General features: G+C 45.4%; 2 protein-coding genes across 2 annotated transcripts in view; one reads left to right on the top strand and one right to left on the bottom strand.

Annotated features, from left to right (window-relative positions):
• Positions 1-12,119: 12,119 nt before the first annotated feature.
• The window catches only part of LOC138787947 (C-signal-like), a 28,255-nt gene continuing 18,806 nt past the window's right edge, over positions 12,120-21,568 (bottom strand). The window contains exons 4-6 of the mRNA XM_069965272.1: positions 17,819-17,980; positions 14,380-14,490; positions 12,120-12,481 (exon numbers count right to left, since the gene is read on the bottom strand). Of these exons, the coding sequence (XP_069821373.1) occupies positions 12,368-12,481; positions 14,380-14,490; positions 17,819-17,980 (387 nt within the window). The 3' untranslated portion in view covers positions 12,120-12,367. The remainder of the gene's footprint in view (positions 12,482-14,379; positions 14,491-17,818; positions 17,981-21,568) is intronic.
• LOC138787946 (uncharacterized) lies at positions 18,557-20,401 on the top strand. Its single transcript, XM_069965271.1, has 3 exons — positions 18,557-18,841; positions 19,072-19,218; positions 19,360-20,401. Exons 2-3 carry the CDS (start codon positions 19,109-19,111, stop codon positions 20,246-20,248), a joined length of 999 nt encoding a protein of 332 aa, XP_069821372.1. The 5' UTR covers positions 18,557-18,841; positions 19,072-19,108; the 3' UTR covers positions 20,249-20,401.

Here is a 21,568-nt window from a genome sequence, read left to right on the forward strand (position 1 = left end):
AAAGAAAACTGTAACTCTGACCCCTGCTTGCCAACGGAGCCTGGTCCGCTGCCCAACACTTTCTGGCATCAGTGGAGCACACTGTGCCAGTCGAGGAAAGTATTTTTTAGAGAAAAAAAAACTGGACTCAAGAACAAGTGAGAGGTTAGTTGGCAAAAAAAATTGTTGGAGAAAAGATAACTTTACTGAAAGAGTGAATGCTTGAAACAAACTTCCAGCAGATGTGGTAGGTAAATTTTTTAGGTAGATGCCCCAGTAGGTATATAATCCCCCAATAATTATGACTTATTAGGTATAAACCTCCATTAGGTAGAGTCCACCAGTAGGTAAATAAAACCTCATTGGTTAGATGCCCCCTTACAGGCAGGGCCCTCACTCTTAATGTTGGCCTTATGGTTAAGGCTATGTTCACACGGCGTCACGGAACGGCGTGTCTGTGCCCGGATCATCGCGGCCGGTACTTAAGTACCGGACGGATTATCCGTCCGGCCGCAGAGCTCTGATGCGGGCGCATCAGCGTGCGCCCGCATCAGAGCTTCCCATAGCACACAGTGAAGCAAGCGGCTGGAGCCGCTTGCTTCATTGTGTGAACTGACAGGTCTTTCTGCGGCCGGAATTCACAGAATTCCAGCCGCAGAAAACTGATATGTCATTTTTTTCCTCATTGCACATAAGGCTATGTTCAACTCCGCAAAACTAAGGCCGTAGTTTTACATAGTGTAAATATGTACCTCTGTAATACAAAATATGTATTACACCACATATTTCTTGGATGCATGGTGCAAGCTGTGTGTAACAGCCGTGGCACGTACCTCTTCCTGCTGCCCCGCTGTTGTCCCCTCTAGCTGCAGCCGCACTCCTTTTCCAGGCTGCATGTGGTCCCAGGTTTTCCCTGTCTCCTGCAGTGCCTCTTTCTCCCACACATTTCGGAGCGATTCCTGTCCATGATTCCTTGTTCCTGCTACCTGTGGTTCCTGTCTGTGACTGCTATCTCTATTTTAGCCATGAGTCCTGCTGTGTTCCAGCCTGCCTGCCTATCTGTGTCCAGCTGCACCTCGCCCGCCACCGCTAGCAAGCCAAGCCAGGGGTAACAACCTGGCATTCGCCTGCCACAGCAAATATAACCGGCCTTGCAGTGGGCTCTGGTGAAGACTAGTAGCCCCTTAGACTCTGTTCCCTGGTGCGGCTTACGTCATCGCTAGTGGTGGTACAGAGGATCCTCGACTCCAGTCCTGACACTGTGGTTTGTATGTCTGACCTTAGCAACGTCCCTTTGATGAAATCTCTGCACAGTCTGGTGTGAGACAGACTTGTGTATTCCATTTGTGTCTTGTTGATACCTAGGGATCACCACACCAGAGCAGGGCCGGTTTTAGACTAAATGTGGCCCTGGGCAAAGTTGTAGGTGGGGCCCAAATGCTGAAATATTGTAGCAACAATTTAAGGTCCCCATACATTTGACACTTTTGTTGGTGGTACCTGCTGCTCGTGGTGGGTTTGGCCATCAGTGTAAGGTGTATGGGGCTCTCTGGACAGTCCTCTGACAGATTATATCAGTGGACATAGGGGGTTAGGCTTGATGAAAATCAACATCCAACCTCTTTGTTCTCAGAGAGACAAGCCACCATCAGATCTGTCTGGCTATGGCTTACCCCTCCTATAGTGGGACACAGGAACACTCAGATGTGCCGAACGTTCCTGTGTATGGGGAGGACGGGGTCGTATGGGAGATATAATTGTTAGCTGAAGGATTGTTCAGCCAGCAGCTACTGAAAGTGTATGGCCACTTTAAGGGCCGTATTACACAGCCTGATATTCCGGAGGAGTGAGCGCCAATCTGGTAGAATGGAGCTCGCTTAGCAAGCCTACTACATGGCTCAATTATCGTGCAGCAATAATGATATATATATATATATATATATATCATTAGTGATGTGTGTGCAGCCCTTGCTGTATATAGTGAACAATAAAGATATATACTACCTGGTCACGTTCCCCGTTGTCCTCAGGCCTTGTCTGGGATATATACTACCTGATCATCAGCCAATGATTTTAAAAACTTGCAAAAAGACAATGATTAGTTGATGACTGTTGTCTATACACAGAGCGATATCGGCCGGATTAGGACAATTTTCGCTCAGTGTATTAGGGCCCTTAGTCACAGTCAGTCAGTTCAGAAGGTTACATGCCAGGACTGCCGCTACAGGCCAGGACCGAAGCACATGTCAGGACCCCCGCTACAGGCCAGGACTGCCTCTACATGTCGGGGCCACTGCTACATGCCAGGACTGCTGTTAGTGTTGTAAAGATGTGTTGTATAGATTGACCACTGCATAATGACACCATATACAGACCAATATTAGCACCACACCATGACCGCCACATAATGACTCTATATATACACCATATACAGACCAATATTACTGCCATAGAGTGACCGCCACATAATGACTCTGTATACAGGACTTGGTGGTGTCCCCTTTGGGTGTGGTCCCCAAGAAGGAGCCGAACAAGTTTAGGCTCATCCAGCATCTTTCTCACCAGCATGGGCAGTCTGTAAACAATGGCATCGACCCGGAGCTTTGTTCGGTGGTGTACACCTCGTTTGACGAGGCTGTCGGGTGGGTGAGAGAGTATGGTCCAGGGGCCTTGATGGCGAAAACGGACATCGAGTCCGCTTTACGTCTCCTTCCAGTACATCCAGTGAGCATGCGTTTGCTAGGCTGCTTCTGGGAGGGCGCCTTCTTTGTTGATAGGTGTCTTCCCATGGGTTGCTCTCTTTCGTGCGCTTACTTTGAGGCCTTTAGCACTTTCCTTGAATGGGTGGTTTGGGACTTGGCGAGGGTGCGGACGGTCATTCATTATTTGGATGACTTTCTGTTCCTCAGTCCTGCTTGGGACCATGGAGTGGGTATGTGGTCGTTTCGGGGTTCCCCTGGCACGGGATAAGACGGAAGGTCCGGCGACTGCGCTCAAACTCCTGGGTATCATGATTGATTCCGTTCGGATGGAGTGCAGATTGCCTGCTGATAAGCTCGAGGCTCTGAAGGGGGAGGTAGGGCGGGCTCGAGCTTGGCGGAAGGTAAAGCGGGAACTTCAGTCGCTGCTGGGCAAGTTGAATTTGCCTGCAGGATCATGCCAATGGGGAGGGTGTTCTGTAGGTGGTTGGCGGGGGCGACAGCGGGTGTGAGGGCTCCGCATCACTTTGTCAGAGTGAGTAAGGACTTGCGGGAAGACTTGGCGGTATGGGCGGCATTCCTGGCGACCAACAACGGGAGATCATAGGTCCTGGCGCCGGTTGTGGACAGCTTTGACTGGGAGCTCTTTACTGACGCAGCGGGAGGAGTGGGGTTTTGGGCTTACTGTAAGGACTAATGGTGTGCGAGAAATAGCCGACTGCTTGGTGCGAGAGGGGGTGGTGGTGAACCTTGCTCTCCTGAAACTTTTTCCTATAGTTTTGGCGGTGGAAATTTGGGGGGAGAGGTTTTGGAACAGGAAGGTTCACTTCCATTGTGACAACATGGCGGTGGTCATGGCGATCAACAACGGGTCGGCTTCCTCTCCCCCAGTTGTGCGCTTGCTAAGACACTTAGTCCTGTGCTGTATGTCCCTTAACTCTTAGGTAGTGGCGGTCCACGTGCCTGGCGTCCAAAAACTCAGTGGCCGACTCTTTGTCTCGTCAGCAGTGGGAGCGGTTCCGGTTGTTGGTCCCAGAGGCGGCAGAAGAAGGGATCGCATGCCCTCTACATCTGTGGAGTCTAGTCTGCTGACGGCGGGGGAGCTTATACGGATTTCGCTGGTAGGCGGTACTTGGAGCGCATATTCTGCGGCCTGGGAGGAGTGGTTGGCATGGGAGAGGGGTTGGGGTGTGGTGCGGTCTGAGGATGATCGGGTTTGGCAGTGTTGGGGTGGCTGGGTACGGTGGCGGGCTGGTCGGTCGCCAGAGTCAATCGCTTTGTGGCCACCCTGGCTTTTGGTTTTAAACTGCGTGGGCTCAAGGATGTCACAAAGAATTTTCTGGTGAGCCAGGCCCTGAAGGGTTTTCGTAAAGGAGAATCGCAGCCCGACAAGCCGGTTTCCTTCGCTTTACTGGAACGGATCGGGGCGTGCCTGGATTCTGTGTGTCGGTCCGAGCTGGAGGTTGTTCTGTTTCGTTTGGCCTTCTCATGGGCGTTTTTTGGTGCGTTACAGGTGGGAGAGTTGGTGTCGAGTTTGCAATGCCTCGTGGTGAGGGAGGTGGGGGAGGACAGGTATTTTTTGTGAAGTAACAAATGGTTTCATGTCCCCCCCCCCCTTTTCTTTGTTTCTGGTGTGTGTGTTTTCACAGATGCTGGCCCGGTCTAAGTTTGGATTATTCGTAGTCGTCATTCGTATGTGACGCAAGGTGCGCAGCGAGCTGATGTTCGCCCGGAGGGACGTCAACTCGGCTTTCCTAGGGATGTGGCGGCGGTGCGATGGCTCGGCATGGGGGGCATGGTGTGGAATCGCGTTTTGCCTGAGTTTCACCGTTTCGCGTGGCTGTGGGGAGTGGCTGTGCGACAACGGGATCTGGAGGAGTGTTCTGAAAATTTTTGGTTGGGTGATGGGGTTCATTTGAACGCTGTGGGGACTGACTTGTAGGCGTTGGCTTTGCAAGAGGGGGTAGAAAGGGCCCTGTATCGGTGGAGGAGCTCTCACGTTTGAGGTGATCAAAGTGCTCGCAGTGGCGGGTTAAGGGGTCATTGGGGTTAGCAAAAATGGAAAAGTAAGGGGGACACGTGGGGAGGTGCACCCCTATTTCCCCTTGTTTGTTTTATGGATCATCTGGGGACATGAGGATTGTGGGCTCCTGACTGGGTGGTGTCCCGGGGAGTAATCTGGGGTATGGATAATCGGCCAGTGTGTTTTGAACTGGGGCAGGGCTCTTGAGCCTGTGGGAACCGGCTGGGGTCAGTGGTAAGGTGGTAACAGTAATATAGACTGTTGGTATAACCAATGGGTGGCCGGTTATGTTTTAGCCTCAAGGACCTCCTTCCCGTTCTAGTTCAAGTGGATAGGGATAGCACAGTTATTGCTATTTATTTTCTTGATGGTGGTTTATGTTAATTATTTTTTGTCAATAAAATTGGCTGCTGTGGCCAATTTTTTTTTTTAAAAACCAGGGTTGGTGTCTTTATTTACTGGGGCATATGTGGGAGTGGTGGTTTGGAGGTTACAGAGGGATCAGCTTTCCGGGTCAAGAGAAGGCCGGACGAAACAAAGTTTAAGGGAGGCCTGCATGACAGGGGAAATGGCACGGAGGGGGTTAACAGTGGAGCTCCTTTTTGAGCGGGAGTTGCTAGGGGGAGGTCCAGGGTGGGGAGGGGACATATAAAAGGCTCTTCCGGGTTGGGGTCAATCACCTCATGAGGAGCAGCAGCGAGGAGTCCCGCCCGCCCTCCCTTTATTTTGTTTTTTGTTGCTAAAGGGAGGTTTTCCTGCGGGGTCAGCTGGGGTGGCGCGGTGAGGGTTGTTCTTTTTGTCATAGCAGCGGTTCGTGGGTTAGGGGGTCCTTGGGGTTGGCAAAAATGCAAAAGTAAGGGGGACACGTGGGGAGGTGCACCCCTATTTCCCCTTGCTTGTATTATGGATCATCTGGGGACATGAGGATTGTGGACTCCTGACTGGGTGGTGTCCCGGGGAGTAATCTGGGGTATGGATAATCGGGCAGTGTGTTTTGAACTGGGGTAGGGCTCCTGAGCCTGTGGGAACCGGCTGGGGGTCAGTGGTAAGGTGGTAACAGTAATATAGACTGTTGGTATAACCGATTAGTGGCCGGTTATGTTTTAGCCTCAAGGACCTCCTTCCCGTTCTAGTTCAAGTGGATAGGGATAGCACAGTTATTGCTATTTATTTTCTTGATGTTGGTTTATGTTAATTATTTGTTTGTCAATAAAATTGGCTGCTGTGGCCTATTTTTTTTTTAAAAAACCAGGGTCGGTGTCTTTATTTACTGGGGCATATGTGGGGGTGGTGGTTTGGAGGTTACAGAGGGATCAGCTTTCCCTTGTCATGTATTTTTGGTTACAATTTAAATGCACTCTTGTCTGTCTTATAAAGCTTTAACTTTCAACCAAAGTTACTTCTGTCTGCAAATGTTTTGGTGACCTTTGCATACTCAAATGTGACCTCAGACTCCTCATACTGTTTTGCCTTCCAAAATAAAAGGGCTGTGTCTTCTGACCTTGTGTTGTAAGTTGGTTTTATAAGACAAGTCAGATGTTAACCCCCTATAACCTCTTTTACACACACTGATATACTATTGTGCCCTAATGGTGGTTTTACTATTTGCTGTGGCCGCAGGATTTTCTTTGGTCAATGCATTATTGTGCAATTCAAAAGTATTGCTAGGAGATGTGTGTATATATATATATATATATATATATATATATATATATATATATATATGCGTAGCTACCATGAAGGCAGGGGTGGCGACTGCTATGGGGCTGCTCTATATATTTATATATATATATATATATATATATATATAATATATATATATTATATATATATATATATAATATATTGACCTCTCTTAACTGCGACTCTGCAGAGTATAGTGCCCTATGACGTAGCTACCATGAAGGCAGGGGAGGCGACTGCTATGGGGCCCTTGCAGTAAAGGGGCCCTTAGAGTAAAGGGGCCCGGGAAAGCCTGCCCTGCCTCCATGATGTGCCACTGACAGCCTACCACCGCACACACCCCCCTCCCCCAGGGGCCCGGAGAGAGAGTTGGACCTGTCACTGTATTCTTCAGCCTGCTAACTGTAGTGCATGGTGAGTGCGCTCTCCTACCGGCTGCACATAGAGCTCACCGGTCTCTGGAGAAGGCTGCTGGGACTGCAGGGTAAGGTGATCGCATCGCTGCAGGTCCTGGGGCTGTACAGCAGGATCGGGGGTCTTCACTACACCCCCCTGATCCTGCTGAACAGCTCCAGGACTCGCAGCGATGCAATCACCTTACCCTCCAGTCCCTGCGGCCTCCTGCAGAGAGCGGGGAGCTCCATGTTTATGCTGTAGGAAAAACTATACAAGGGCAGGGCCGTATTTACCCATTCCGGTTGCAGCAGCTCTTCCTCCGGATGCCGGCTGTACAAGTGATGTGCAGTGAGGCGGCAGTCCCTATGTGCCAGACGCTCTCTGGGACATGTCCTTTCCCTGGCAGTACGGAGTGCACCCTCCACTCCCAGGCACCGCTCACCTCGGGTCCCGCTGCTATGCCTGCAAAGCTGTTAGGTCTCTGCATGGGGGGCAGCGCTAGAGACTGCGCTGCTCAGGTTCAGATGGTCACTTGTCTGTGGTGGCAGAGTGACTGTGATGGGCGTCTCGCTCCTGGTGCTTGGCCGGTAGAGAATGGCAGCTACAAGAAACACGTTGTGCGGCCCCATGTTCTGCCTTGTGCAGCTCTTTCTCTGCCGCACACCTCACCGCCTCGGACCGGCCGCCGCCGCACACCTCACCGCCCGCAATGATTTTTTGTGAAAATCGAATTTACGATTTTCTCAAAAAATCTAATCGATTCTGAAATTCTGTGCGAATTAATCAAATTAATTTGATTAATCGCCCAGCCCTAGTATATATGTAAATGTCAGTGAATTTATGTATCTGTGGGTAAATATGTATATGTCAGTGTATGTATGTATCGGTAACATTGGTGTATGTGTGTGTGTTTTTGTAGGAATGTATCTGGGTATATATGTAGAAATGTATATAGTTGCTAAACGGCACTGTGTGGCTCAAGGCTCCGGTTGGGTGCTCTGCCCCACGGTTTCAGACCCAGGTTCCGAAGGTAATCCACAAACAAGAGGCAAGAGGCGGCACTCCAAGTCTTAAAGTGAAAAAAGTGGTGTTTATTAAACACCACTTTTTTCACTTTAAGACTTGGAGTGCCGCCTCTTGCCTTTTGTTTGGGTATATGTATATGTCAGTGTGTGTATGTATCTGAGTATACAGTGGTACCTTGGTTTAAGAGCGTTTTGGTTTAAGAGCTCACAGTTTTTCAAAATTGTGACTTGGTTTAAGAGCATTGTTTTGGTTTAAGGGCGAGTGGGGGAGGGACACGGTCTGCACAGGGTGGTCTACAGCCCTGTTCTCTGACCCAGAGAGTCTCCCTCACCTTCCAAATCATGTTAGATCTACTTCAGGCTGGGGCTTGCATTAGGGTACAGGAATGTGGAGGTAATCTCTCCATAGCAGTAACCCCTCTCTCCCCAGACAGAGAGTGCTGCTATATTGTGCCCACATATGTCCTGCTCGGTCCTTCATGCTCCCCGCAGTCTCTGTCAGTCTGATTGGTCCAGGCTGAATACACACCCCATCCCCATTGCTGTCATGTGACCACACAGGACCTCTGACAGCAAGCCCTGCTTCTCTATTATAGCCTGTTGCACTACACTACTGCATTATGGGGATCTGCAGTTCCATCTTCTATCTACTGTACAGAACAAATTATGCTCGTAATCCAATGCAACACTGTATATGTATAGTCAGTGTGTGTATGTATCTGGTATATATGTATATGTCAGTATATGGACCTGAGGCTATATATGAATATGTCAGTGTCTGGTATGTGTACGCCAGCAATGCCTCAAGTGATTGACAGGTTTGCTCCCAAAGATGTTCTGCAGCAGCTTCTATAATGCGAGGTCTTTTAAGAGAACGCACCACTAAAAGAAAATACTTCCCAGCTTATACTGTCTCTCATTCCAATAAACTGGTGACTGACAGATCGGTTTATATAGAGATGTTCTGCAGCAGATATTATAACTGGGTCATTAGTTCCTATTACACTTATTACACAGATATGATTTTCCTGTGTACAGTCTATTCATGGTCCTATACATCGGCGCTTGTGTAATCCCATTCTACGTGTAAATGTGTGTATGTCAGTGGTGTATCTGTATATATAGTAATGGTGCCTCTGTGTGTGTATATATGTGCGTCATCCATAGGATCCATAGGCCCCGTACAGTATTTTGCTATTGGGCCCCATGAATCCTAGCTACGCCCCTGCTGGTGCCTCATTAGTGTACATAGTAACATAGTTAACCCCTTTATGCCAAAGGACATTGATACACGGATGTCCAGGTCAAATTGAAGCAATGTTCCTCCTCGCCTTCTAAGAGCCATAACGCTTCTTTTTTTTATACCTACAGGGCTGGTTGAGGTGTAATTTTTTGCACCGTGATCTCTATTTTTTATTGATATCATAGTGGTGTAAAAGAAAATTATGATTGCTTTTTATTAATCCAGGGTATACATTTTAACCCCTAGGCAACCATGGGTGTACCTGTACGTCCAGGGCCACCTATGGGTGTTTTAGAGCGGGGCTGCTAATGGGCACGGTCCGATCGCCGTGTCCGCTAATAAGGTAATCGGATGCAGCTGTCAAAGATGACAGCTGCATCCGATTACCTGATGCAACCGTTCCCTGGTGTCTAGTGAGGTGGATCGCTCCTCGGGCCGGGGTCTGCGCCTAATCGCGCCGGATCGGCACTCGGTTGCTTCCGGCTGCAGCAAAAAGTCACATATGCGAAATCAAGGTACCGATAGAAAGAAACACATCACAAGCCTGCTCTGCCTCCATGATGTGCCACTGACAGCCTACCACCGCACACACACCCCTCCCCCAGGGGCCCGGAGAGAGAGTTGGACCTGTCACTGTATTCTTCAGCCTGCTAACTGTAGTGCATGGTGAGCGCGCTAGAGACTGCGCTGCTCAGGTTCAGATGGTCACTCGTCTGTGGTGGCAGAGTGACTGTGATGGGCGTCTCGCTCCTGGTGCTTGGCGGTAGAGAATGGCAGCTACAAGAGCCACGTTGTGCGGCCCCATGTTCTGCCTTGTGCAGCTCTTTCTCTGCCGCACACCTCACCGCCTCGGACCGGCCGCTGCCGCACACCTCACCGCCCGCAATGATTCTGAAATTCTGTGTGAATTAATCAAATTAATTTGATTAATCGCCCAGCCCTAGTATATATGTAAATGTCAGTGAATTTATGTATCTGTGGGTAAATATGTATATGTCAGTGTATGTATGTATCGGTAACATTGGTGTATGTGTGTGTGTGTGTTTTTGTAGGAATGTATCTGGGTATATATGTATATGTCATGATGTTTTTTTTTTCTTTTTTTCGTTTATGCTGTTCACCATGCTGGAACAATATTGTTATATTTTATTATATCAGACAATTCTGCACGCTATCATATATAATATGCTTATTTTTTATATTTTTTTAATATGGGAAAGAAGGTAATATAACATTTATTGGGGCTTTATTTTATAAGGATTTTATTTTATTTATTTATTTATTTATTTTTTACACATTTTATGTTGCAGTTATAAGTCCCTTGAATGCTGTGCCATAGCATAGCATAGATCAGTACTATTTGCAATCTGTACCCCCACCTGTCAGTGTAAGTGATCGGGACCACTGCAGCCATGCCCCGTTGCCCCGTACACATTACAAGCCCCTTCACTACAGGAACATATATATAAGTTCCTACTGCACGGGGCATGTGCAATAGGAATGTATACATACGTATTGTGGAGTGAAGGGGTTATTAAGGTTGAAAATACAAGAGTCCATCAAGTTCAATCTACAGAAACCCTGCTGTGTTGACCTGGAGGAAGGAAAAACCCTTGGGCTCCGTGCACACGAAGCAAAGTGACGGAACATGTTCATTCTTCAGGGAGGAGAGACGTGGCGCGTGAGCCTCCCATAGACAGGGAGGCTGACGCCATTCTGTGCCGTGGAATTCCGCCACTTTTGCCTGTCTAGGTATCTGATGGTTAGTCCTGGCGTAGTCAAGGTTTTCCCAAGTGACACTTACCTCACCTGTGCGTTTACCACTGCATACTTGTTACTAGAAAGACTCTCCAACAAAACTATCTTGTCTCTCCAACTCTAACTAAATGACTAGGAAAGAGCCTCCCACCAGGAACTAGCTATCCTATAAAGGGGTGACCCGGACTAACTTCCTAATGGTGAGGAAAATGCTAGAAAGAAGTTTGAGGCATCCAAGTCACTGACTGGACAACATAAAGCAACGCAAGAACATAATTAACCTAGGGCTGGGCAATATGGCCAAAAATAAAATCTCAATTTTTAAAAATTTTTAGACAATTCGATTTAAATCTCATTTTTTTATTTTTTGCTAAATAAACAAAACATTTTTCTCCTTGCAGTGTCAGATACTATTTTAATGATGTTTCAGACAACTGTATTGCTTTCCTGTGTAACAGTGCTCCCCCTATGCCCCCATGCAGTAGACAAGCCCATTTGTGGCCCCATGTAGTAGACAAGCCTCCTCTGTGCTCCATATAAGTAGTTTTCCCACATATGTGCCACTCGGTGCACTCATATAGTATAGGAGATCTTCTTTGTGCCTTTATCTAGGTAGGGTGTAGTAGTGGAGGTATAGTAGAGGTATAGTGAAGGGGTGTAGTAGTAGTAGTACAGGTATAGATGAGGGGTGTGTAGTAGTAGCACAGGTATAGATGAGGGGTGTAGTAGTAGTTCAGATATAGATAAGGGGTGTAGTAGAAGCACATTTTTTTTTTTTTTTAAGTTTGTAGGGTGCAATCAATAGCAACCTAGTAACATCATGCTGGGAAGGACTATTTATTTTTGCTCTTTCCAGTCTAATAATACCAGACTATTACCACCCTAGACCCACACCATTTTTTGACGCTCTGGGACTACTGGCACCTGGTTTATAATATGGGGATAAGCAGAAGGCTGTGTTCCCACATTGTATTAAAATAAATGCTATGTTTGGACACAGCCTAACACTTACCCCTCCCTTGTCCTGTCTGTATGGCCTCTTCCTCTGTACTGGAGCTTCTAGTGATTATGTTATGGTCACTAAAGGCTGAAGTGCAGCTGAGGAAACAGTCAGGAGCAGGAAGAGGCAAGTGCTGTGTCCCTATACAGCATGCAGCAATTTGAATAGATCGATAGGCAAGGTAGAGTGTGGTCGGCACCACAGGCGCGTAATCAGTAGGTAACTCTGCAACATATAAATGGTTCCAAAACAGGGTGCTCCAATATACAGTAAATACTAATACATAGAAGAACGTAGAAAAAGATACGGGCACTCACTGGTAAAACTGGAAACTTTATTTAGGCTCAGTTCACAGCGGGAACTTGAATAGATCGCTGCACACCCAACCTCCCCATCCGCCCTAAGTCCTGTGCTGTCCAGTTAAAAGGGGTTAATTGACTTAGAGCTATAATCCCCCCCCCCTGATTTTATTAGGTATCACATTAACAACGCAGCAATTGATATAAAATGCAAGAGATGCAACAAATGTAATAACAAATATGTTTACAGAATACAGATATTTCACCAGGGGATCACTTTCCCCTCCCAGCTAATGAAAATTCCAGAATGCTTCTCAGAGAGGCTGTGCAGGACCTTGAGAATTCCTTGGACACTCTGCTCCACTGTTAGAGGGGCCTAAAAAAAATCAGATGGAAAAGTTATGATGAGGTTACATGTTGATACCTTTTTTAAGATCTATGCACATCACATCCTGTTGACCGCTTATCCCATCATATTTTTGGTAAGTTTGTAACTCACCATCTAAGACTCATTTTTTTTTTTTTTTTTTGCGGGCCAGTATTACTTGTTATAGACACCTTTAACTGAAAGAAGAACCAGCAGTTCTCTAGTTTTTGATATGGTAAAACTGATACGTCATCTTTTTTTTTCAAAGTTAGTCATGTTTTACAGCAGTATACATGGTTTGACTTTTTTTTTTTTAGCATTTTTATTACATATGACACCTTATTTCACACATAAGTCACTTGACCCCTTCCTAGCTGGGCCAGGTGCAGTGCCTTCCACCAACTGAGCTGAGTGCACTACACCAAGCCCAATAAAGACAAGGTTAAGTCACGTACCCTCTTCCTTGCCAGGCTGGGCTCAGTGGGCTCAGCACAGCCAGTGGGGGGACAGTAGCAATCTATACATACTGTTGAGGAGCAGAAACCTGTCAAAATGGAGGGCACAGAGCACCTATCTTTTCCTGCTTTTAGCTGTGTCTTCCTTTGTATTGCATGCTCTAGTGAAGGTCACATGTTCACTAGAGGCTGCAGTGCAGAGGAAGTGAAAATACAAACAGGGAAGGGAAGGTAAGTGTTAGCCTGTGTTCCCACATTGTGTTTATATTAAAAACATAGAAACACTGATTTTTTTTTTCAATTTTCTCTCTGTTTTTTGTTTCTCACATACCGGATCCTGAGAACTAGGTCAGATTTGGTGGACTACGTTTATTTTTTTTATTTTTTTCATAAAGTGCTTATGCATAGCTGGATATGCATAAGTAGGCGTTCACATCGGAGACAGAAGCCAGGTAAGCGTAACAGTACACTGAGGGGCCAAGGAACACCTCCAGTGCACCAGAGGTTCTAATTTGCACATTTATTTAGGAAAAAATTACTCCAAAACAGCGCCACCTAAAAGAATAAAAACTACACAGCGAGGAGCTGGGTGGCTACAGGGACAACCTGCTGATAATTTTCCTTTAAAGTGCCTAGGGTTGCATATACTTCAAATACAGGCCATTTAATGTTTTTTCATTGTATATTGCCGATCATTTTATGTTTTCTATTGACAGGCATATTGCTTTATGCTCAAATACTCCTAGATGTTTTCAATTATAATAGAATTCTTATTACACAATCATTATAGTACAATATGCAATTAAGCTTTGCAGAGGGGCATTCAATTCTGTATTTATGTAATTTTAAATGTTTTTTTTTTATTTTAGCCAGTTTACAATAAAGCTATTTTTTTTTTTTTGGGGGGGGGGGGGGGGGTCAATATGGTAGCATTTTATTTACTTTGTTCTGTTCATAGGTACAGTATACTCATCTCAAGTGACATAGTCTATCTTGTAGAGCTCGTACAGTTAAATTTTTGCTAATAAATTAATTTAGCAAACTTCTCCTCATAAGCTGCTCTTTCCCTTGTATTGTTGACTGCTCACTGTCTTTGAGATATATACATGTATATAACTATATACACACCCAGTATCGGACTGGCCCAGCGGAGGACTGGAGAATCCTCCGGTGGGCCCCCAGCTACGTAACACTGACTGACAGATTGTTTCTCACTGTTTCTTTATTGGTGGGCCCCCAGGGTCATTTCTCTGGTGGGCTCCAGGTACCCCAGTCCAACACTGTACACACCAGCCAGACCACTTCTTCTAGAGAATGTGGTGGTTTATAACCTAGACAACGAGCTGTCAACAATGGAAAAGAAAGCATATAACTATGTTAGGTGAGATGAAAATGTCCCTTTAACATAATGATAAATATATATTATATATATATATATATAAATCTACTCACCTGAACACCTCCAAGGTCTGTTTTAACCCATCCTGGATGGAGAGCAGTGCATAAAATACCATCATTCTTGTAACCCTGGGACTGGCACTGTGTCAGCATATTAAGAGCGGCCTGAAACCAAAATAACAATTTAAAGTGTCACTGTCATTTGAGAAACTTTTGACATGTCAGAGAACGGGTCCTGGTCCAAGTATTCAGACCTGTAATGATCAGGAGAGTGAGCCCTGTTCTGTGTTGGAAAAAAGAGTAGAGCTCATAACGTAAAGGCCCTATTACACAAAACTATTATTGGCCAATATCAGCCGTTACGGTCAATAATTGTCTTGTGTAATAGAAGTCAGCGATCAGCCGACATGAACCATGTCGGCTGCTTGTTGACTATCATTGTCTTTCAATATGTTGCAACACTTGGGAGACGAATAGCTACCGGCACTGCTTTCAATATGTTGCCGTCGCTCCGTGGAATAGAAGCGGCAGCAGCAGACCGCTGCTATCTTCTATGGGCTGCCCAGACGATCCAGCGATCATCCGGGCAGCCCACCACAGCTCTCATTGACCCCTGGCTCTTACCCGCTCGCTATCAACACATGTAATAGCAGCAGCAGCGACCAGGGAATGCGGAGTAAGCAATCGCTGACCTGACAGGTCGGTACTCGTTTGCTCCTCTGCATCGCCCTTTGTAATAAGGGGCTTAATACTACCTATATAATTAAATAAATAATCAGTGCAATAGGGGCTTTAGTCTATGAACCACAACCTTTTTTTTTCTTACACAGAGTGGGGAAAGGACGCGCTGCAGCACGGTCCTCTACCCGCTCGTTCTCCCGATCTTTACAGGTCAGACTCAGACTAATCAAAACCTTTGACATGTCTTTATGACATGTTAAAAGTTTTTCCAAACTACAGTGACACATTAAATGTACAATCACCATCTAGGAAAACTTTACGAGAAATTTACTTTTCATAACATTGTTAAAAGCAGGGGATTTATGAGGTGTGGCTTATCATCGTAGTCACTTTGCAGTGAATTTATCAAATTTTGTATTCCTTGGAAAGCCAAAGATGCTCAAATGTATCAAATGGTACCAGTAAAGTTTAGTTCCCGTTCCCAAACCAGTCCACTCTGGGCTGTTGGGTAACTCAAATCTATAGCATTCAGGAAGTTCCATGAACAAGTCCTGTTAATTGCAATTGTAGGCTCATGCAAAGAACTCACTGGCCATCAAACAGCAACTGTTTATTCCAACATAGAATGAGTCTTTCACTGTTTTATTTGTATTATTTTAATCACTATTTGGTCAGTAACCAAAACCAGGAGTGGGTCCAAATTAAAGGAAAATATGCAAAATTTTCAGGTGCTATTCTGATCCGGCTCCATTTCTTGGTGTATGCATGCTCTGGTGCATTACATGCGCTGAACTTGCATGTCACCACCAGAGGCAGAATCAGAAGTGGTGCCCTTCGCCATGCAACCGCAAGCACACAAATGGTTTGCTAGCATCCTACATATATAGAATTGTGGGACAAATTTTTTAGATTGGCATTGGACATTATAAATATTTTGGACATTGGTTGTAGAGTACATACTCATTACACTGATTGACATTGATATTGTCCAGTGGAGCTTTTGTATACGCTTGATAACATACAGAAATATGGTTGTAAAGTGTAGCTGTCACATAGATTTTTCTTTTTTATCTGACAAGAGCTAAGTCTAGATCTCGACTGATCAGTAGAAAGAGCAGCGTTGCTTTGCATCTCTCTAGCCACTCTGTATCTATGTGAGCGAGATGGCCCAATAGATTTACATTATACAGTAAGTCCATATGTGTCATGGGAAACACAGTTGAGAGAGAATGCATTGACTTCTCCTGGGTCTTTATCGTAATTGGCCTCGACTAGTGTTGATGAGGGATGAGTGAAATGGGCTTTGTTTATGTATGAAGCAAACTGATTGGCTTTAAAATCCCTCAATGTGGTCCTCCAACTTTTTCCACCAGTCGGAGGAACACATAAAAACTTAGATACAGCTGTGGCTGTATCCATATTTTCCGGGTAGTCCTTGAGTTGCCCTCGACTTTCTCCATAGAGCGGGCAGACAGCAGTAATCAAAAGCCGATCGGTTTGCTTCATACAAAGCTAAACAAAGCCCACTTTCCTCATCTCTAGTGTTGATCAATTACTAAAATACTCAAGTGCTACTTACTAGAGTTGGGCATTTTTTAACCATGTGCATCAGGGGGTTAAGGTAAAGGGGTACTCCAGGCAGGAGGCTTGTTTTCAGTATCGCCGGGTGGGGGTGGATGAAAACAATGTCATCCACTTACCTTCCCATCTGCAGTACTGGGCCCACATCCGGCCCCTCACGTCAGGCGGCTCTTGAGACGTAACATTGGCTGGCCCTCTCAACCATTCAGTAGCAGAGGTGGGACCCTGCCTCATGTCCTGTCTGACACATGATCAGCTAGAGACCAGTTTGATGAGGGACCTAGCATTGGAGCCAGGGAGTAAGTGGATGTCATTGTCTTCATCTGCTCATTCCCCGTCAATACTGAAAAAAAGGCCCCCCACCTGGAGTACCTCTTTAAGTATAGTTTCAACCCATGGATTTAAGGTTGTGGAAATGCATTATGCATTTTTACATCCTTAGGATATGTTCACACTACGTAAAACTACGGCCGTAGTTCTCGCCACAGAACTACGTCCGTAGTTTTGAGGGGTGGAACATAGCCTTATTTTCAATGGGATCCCGGCCGGAGCGTACACACATCGGAAAAAACTGACTACGGCGCCGGAAAAAACTGACATGTCAGTTTTCTGCGGCCGGAATTCAGTGAATTCCGGCCGCAGAAAGACCTGTCAGTTCACACTGGGCCGCTTGCTTCACTGTGGGCTATGGGAAGCTTTGATGCGGGTGCACGCTGATGCGCCCGCATCAGAGCTCTGCGGCCGGAAAGATTACCCAGCCGGGGTCACGGAACGGCCAGGTGTTCACGTAGTGTGAACATAGCCTGAAAGGGGTATTTCAAGATAAAACTAAATTGCCAGTATTGGGAACAAGTAAGAGATCGCTAAGGGGTCTGACCTCCATACCCCCCACCAATCTCCATATTGGTCCGTTGCTCCTCCGTTTTGAACAGCAGCTCCATTCATTTTTTTGGGGAGCCACTGGAGAGAGCCGAGCACATCAGTCTTTCACATCACTTTTTCCCGCCGCTCTATTCAAAACAAAGGAGCTGCGGGCTGATATGGAGATCACTGGTAGTACGGAGGCCGGACACCTCCGACACGCTTTCAACACGCTTTTAATATTCTGTGCTCACTCGACTTTATTTTTGACCAATTAAAACTTTTCATCTGTCTCTATGACATTTTGACAGCACACATTTATCTGTAGCAAAACATACAATGACAGATGTTCTTATATTTTACTGCATACCTTGCTGCATCGATAGGGAAGCATTTGGTAAAGGTTGACGGTTTCTGACGCAATCTGTATGGATCCTAACACAGAGGAAACGTTTATTATAGCAGACCTGCTCCAACTTAAAGGTTTCTCCTGATTTTCTTCTGCAGCTTTTTTTAAAAATGGCAGCAATTCCTGAAAAAAATATTTGCAATTTTTGTAGGTTAAGAAATATATTGTATAATTCTAGTCAATTACAGGTTTAGGCCGGTTTCACACGTAGTAACAGTGCGGGCGTTAAAATTTCTGTCCCGTACATCTCCGGGTGGTCTGGCGGCTGTATTTGAAAACCACTTACGGTCTTATCGTAAGAGTCCGGCCGTAGTGTCATGATGTGTCTTGGCTTGTTTGGCCCCGCTCAAAAGCATGTATTTGATTCATGAATCTGCCCCCGGGCCAAATAAGCACACCCACATCCCTATAAAATCTCCGCCCACTCGCGAAGTACGCCCATATGCTTGTAGTGTTTTGAATGCCAAAAAAATAAAAAAAAAGATGTCTGATGGCGCTAATAATGCGCCCTATGGGCCAGCCCGGCGTATGAGGCTGCGCCGCAAGCACCAGCTCGTGGTGCTTTCGATCCTGTGGAAGATGCGTAATTATTACCAGCGTTTGTGTGTAAGTCTCTATATATTTTTTTTTTTTTTTTTTTTTTTTTTTTTTTTTTTTTAAAGCTTTATGTAACTTATTTCAAACTAGCCTTACAAACTGTTTAGGCTTATAATCCGTAAAACATTGATTTAAATGTATTGTTTATGCAAGCTCCCTTAAGTACTGTTGACCAAAGGTCCTTAAATGCAACTGTGTAATAATTTTGTGACTAATTGAGATGTCTTAAAAATAATAAATTTAATTTTTTAAAAATTCTTCTCAGAGGCAAAAAGACGCAGAGCAGCGCCGTCTGCAGGAGGTGGGACGGCGATATTGGGTCCACCCCATCAATGTTCGGAGGGAGACCCGGGGCCACATTGGTTGCCTGTATGATGATTTGCGACGGTATGTCGATTTGAATACATCAAAGTCGTCAAATCTTTGAATGTAATATTGCAAATGTAAAGGTTACTGTCCACAAATGTTTACCCCAAAGTCCATAATTTTATTATGTTTTTTGTTTATCCTTACAACGTTTGATGTTAATTTCAACATTTGTAAACCGTATGACATCTTCCTATGATGTGTGTTTGTGTGTAATATTAGTGATCAATATTTTTCTTAATTTGTTGCAGACATCCTGACAAGTTCCAGGACTTCGTGCGCCTGCCTATGGAGGCCTTTGATAATTTACTTTCCATTTTGACCCCACATCTCCAGAGACAGGACACCTACATGCGGAAATCCATCCCTCCTGTGGGACGTCTGCTCATAACGTTAAGGTGAAGATGCTTTATTTTAATGCGAACTATTTGTTCATGTAATTGTAGTGAAATCTAATATAGTGTTAAAATATGTAATAATTTAATATGTAGCTGAATGTGAAATAGAATCATAAAATACTATTTTTCATTTTTTCACAGATTCTTGGCGACAGGGGAGAGTTATGTATCGTTGCACCTCCAATTCAGGGTTGGTACGTCCACCATCTCTGGAATTGTGAGGTGCACGTGCGCCGTGATCTGGGAGCATTTGCAGCCCATCGTGATGCCCAGTCCGACCCGGGAGATTTGGTTGCAGTCAGCAGCAGGCTTTCAGTCTGTGGCCAATTTCCCCAACTGTATAGGGGCGGTTGATGGTAAGCACATACGTGTGAAGCAACCACCGCGATCAGGATCACAGTATTTCAATTATAAGAAATTTTTTTCTGTGGTCCTGATCGCGGTTGTTGATTCCACGTATCGTTTCCTTGCCATCGACGTCGGCTCCTATGGCAGTACTGGGGACTCCCGGGCGCTACTGAGATCAGAGTTTGGGAGGCGAATACTGTTAGATCGCGTGACTCTACCTCCTCCCACTCCTCTTCCGGGTACCACGCATCCCGCTCCATTCGTCATGGTAGGGGATCAAGCCTTCCCTTTACTCAACAACCTGCTGCGCCCTTACCCACGGAGAGGGCTGGATGAACGGGGGAGACTATTTAACCGGAGGCTGAGCCGGGCACGTAACTTCGTGGAGTGCGCCTTCGGGATCATGACTAGTCAGTGGAGAGTGTTTACCACTGCCCTGCAGTTGAAATTGGCCACAGTTGACATGGTCATTAAAGCTGCCTGTGTTCTCCACAACTACCTTCGGGACTATGCTCCCACCCCGGAGGTGAACGTGGAGACACTGCCAGCTTTTAGTGCCCCTATCAACTATGGCCAAGGGAGACAACTCAACCGCGGGATAGTGGTCAGGAACCTCTTTGCTGACTACTTCATGACTCCTGAAGGCGCCGTGCCCGTGCCCCTTTCACAGCCTCCCTTATGAGCCACGGCAACAGGACTGATGTTTTCCCGCATGTATGTCACCTGTCTCTGGGATGTGTGTTTTTTTATTTTCTTTTGTTGTTTGAACCCGATGTATTGGTTGATATTTAATTTTCATTCTCTTTTTACTAAAACAAAAAATATATTTTCTTATTCGACTAAACAATGTGTCTGCCTTTTCAATGTATGTAAAACATGTTGTGTGTTCCCACATAGTAGTGTTCGAAAATACACATTACCTCACTCGATATACTACTGGCCAGTAATTATCGAGCATGGTCACATCATGCTAATGTTAATTGTATAGTCCTTTGAACCTAGTGTGCTGAAAGATTGATGTGATCAAAACATGTGCATTTCCTATGGAGTGACCAGCAGGGTGCGCACTATATGTCTAACTTTCTAGTGTGGGATATGTAACAGGATCTGATATCTTCTAGTGCCACAGTCCATCTCACTTCTTAACAATCACTATTAACACACCACATATATCCCTCCACACATCACCCAGGTGCGCCAGCTGGATGTGGTCTACTTAGGTTGCGGTTCAAAAATATTATTTTATCATCCATTTTTTTTCTGTAAAACACAGAAGAGTGTATTCAAAGATTAGAAATCTCGCTCTTTACTTGATCACCTGTTCCTTGTCTACAGTCATCTCCTGGATTTCTTATCCAAAATCCATCACATCAATCTGCCAGTGTAAACGCTACATTATGTAGTTTATTGTGTGTACGTTTATATATCCTCCACTTTGTACATAATGACCACATGCTGGATGTCCTGCAGGAGGAGATTTCTACTACCATCGGACATAGAGCTCTATGTGGAAATGATAGTGTCATGATAATAACATTAATGTCCCAAAATATGTTAGTGCTCATCACAAGCCTCTCCTGCTCTGCCCACTTCCTGCCTTGGCTACAGATGTCAGCATAGAGCAGGCTCAGACCTCAAAAAGAAGGAATCGCAGCATTCACTACATCTTCGCTAGTGGCTTCACAATACGTGTATTTCACTCAGTATAGCTAACAAAAACAGCAGTGGATTCTAAACACCCAAAGGATCTCGACACAATGTTGTAATGTTGTGGATGTGCGCCATTAAAACACTAAATAAGGACATTTCCAAATAACATCCATTCTTAGAAAAAAACTTAGCAATATTTCACTTTAAATGGCGCACAGCCACTCTATTTCTACATTGTGTGAACACAGCCTTTGTGTTTTTAAGCCACTACTGGTTTTGTTAACAATACTGACCAAAATATACTGACTCAAATACACGTATTGTGAACCTACTACGAACATGTAGTGAATGT

The sequence above is a fragment of the Dendropsophus ebraccatus genome, chromosome 4 (assembly GCF_027789765.1).
Source record: "Dendropsophus ebraccatus isolate aDenEbr1 chromosome 4, aDenEbr1.pat, whole genome shotgun sequence".
NCBI lineage: Eukaryota > Metazoa > Chordata > Amphibia > Anura > Hylidae > Dendropsophus > Dendropsophus ebraccatus.

Bases quoted from the DNA above. Each gene is read 5' to 3' on its own strand.
- LOC138787946 (XM_069965271.1), top strand. From the start codon at position 19,109: ATGGAGGCCTTTGATAATTTACTTTCCATTTTGACCCCACATCTCCAG. The intron at 19,219-19,359 runs GTGAAGATGCTT...ATTTTTTCACAG, and splicing joins CGTCTGCTCATAACGTTAAG to ATTCTTGGCGACAGGGGAGA.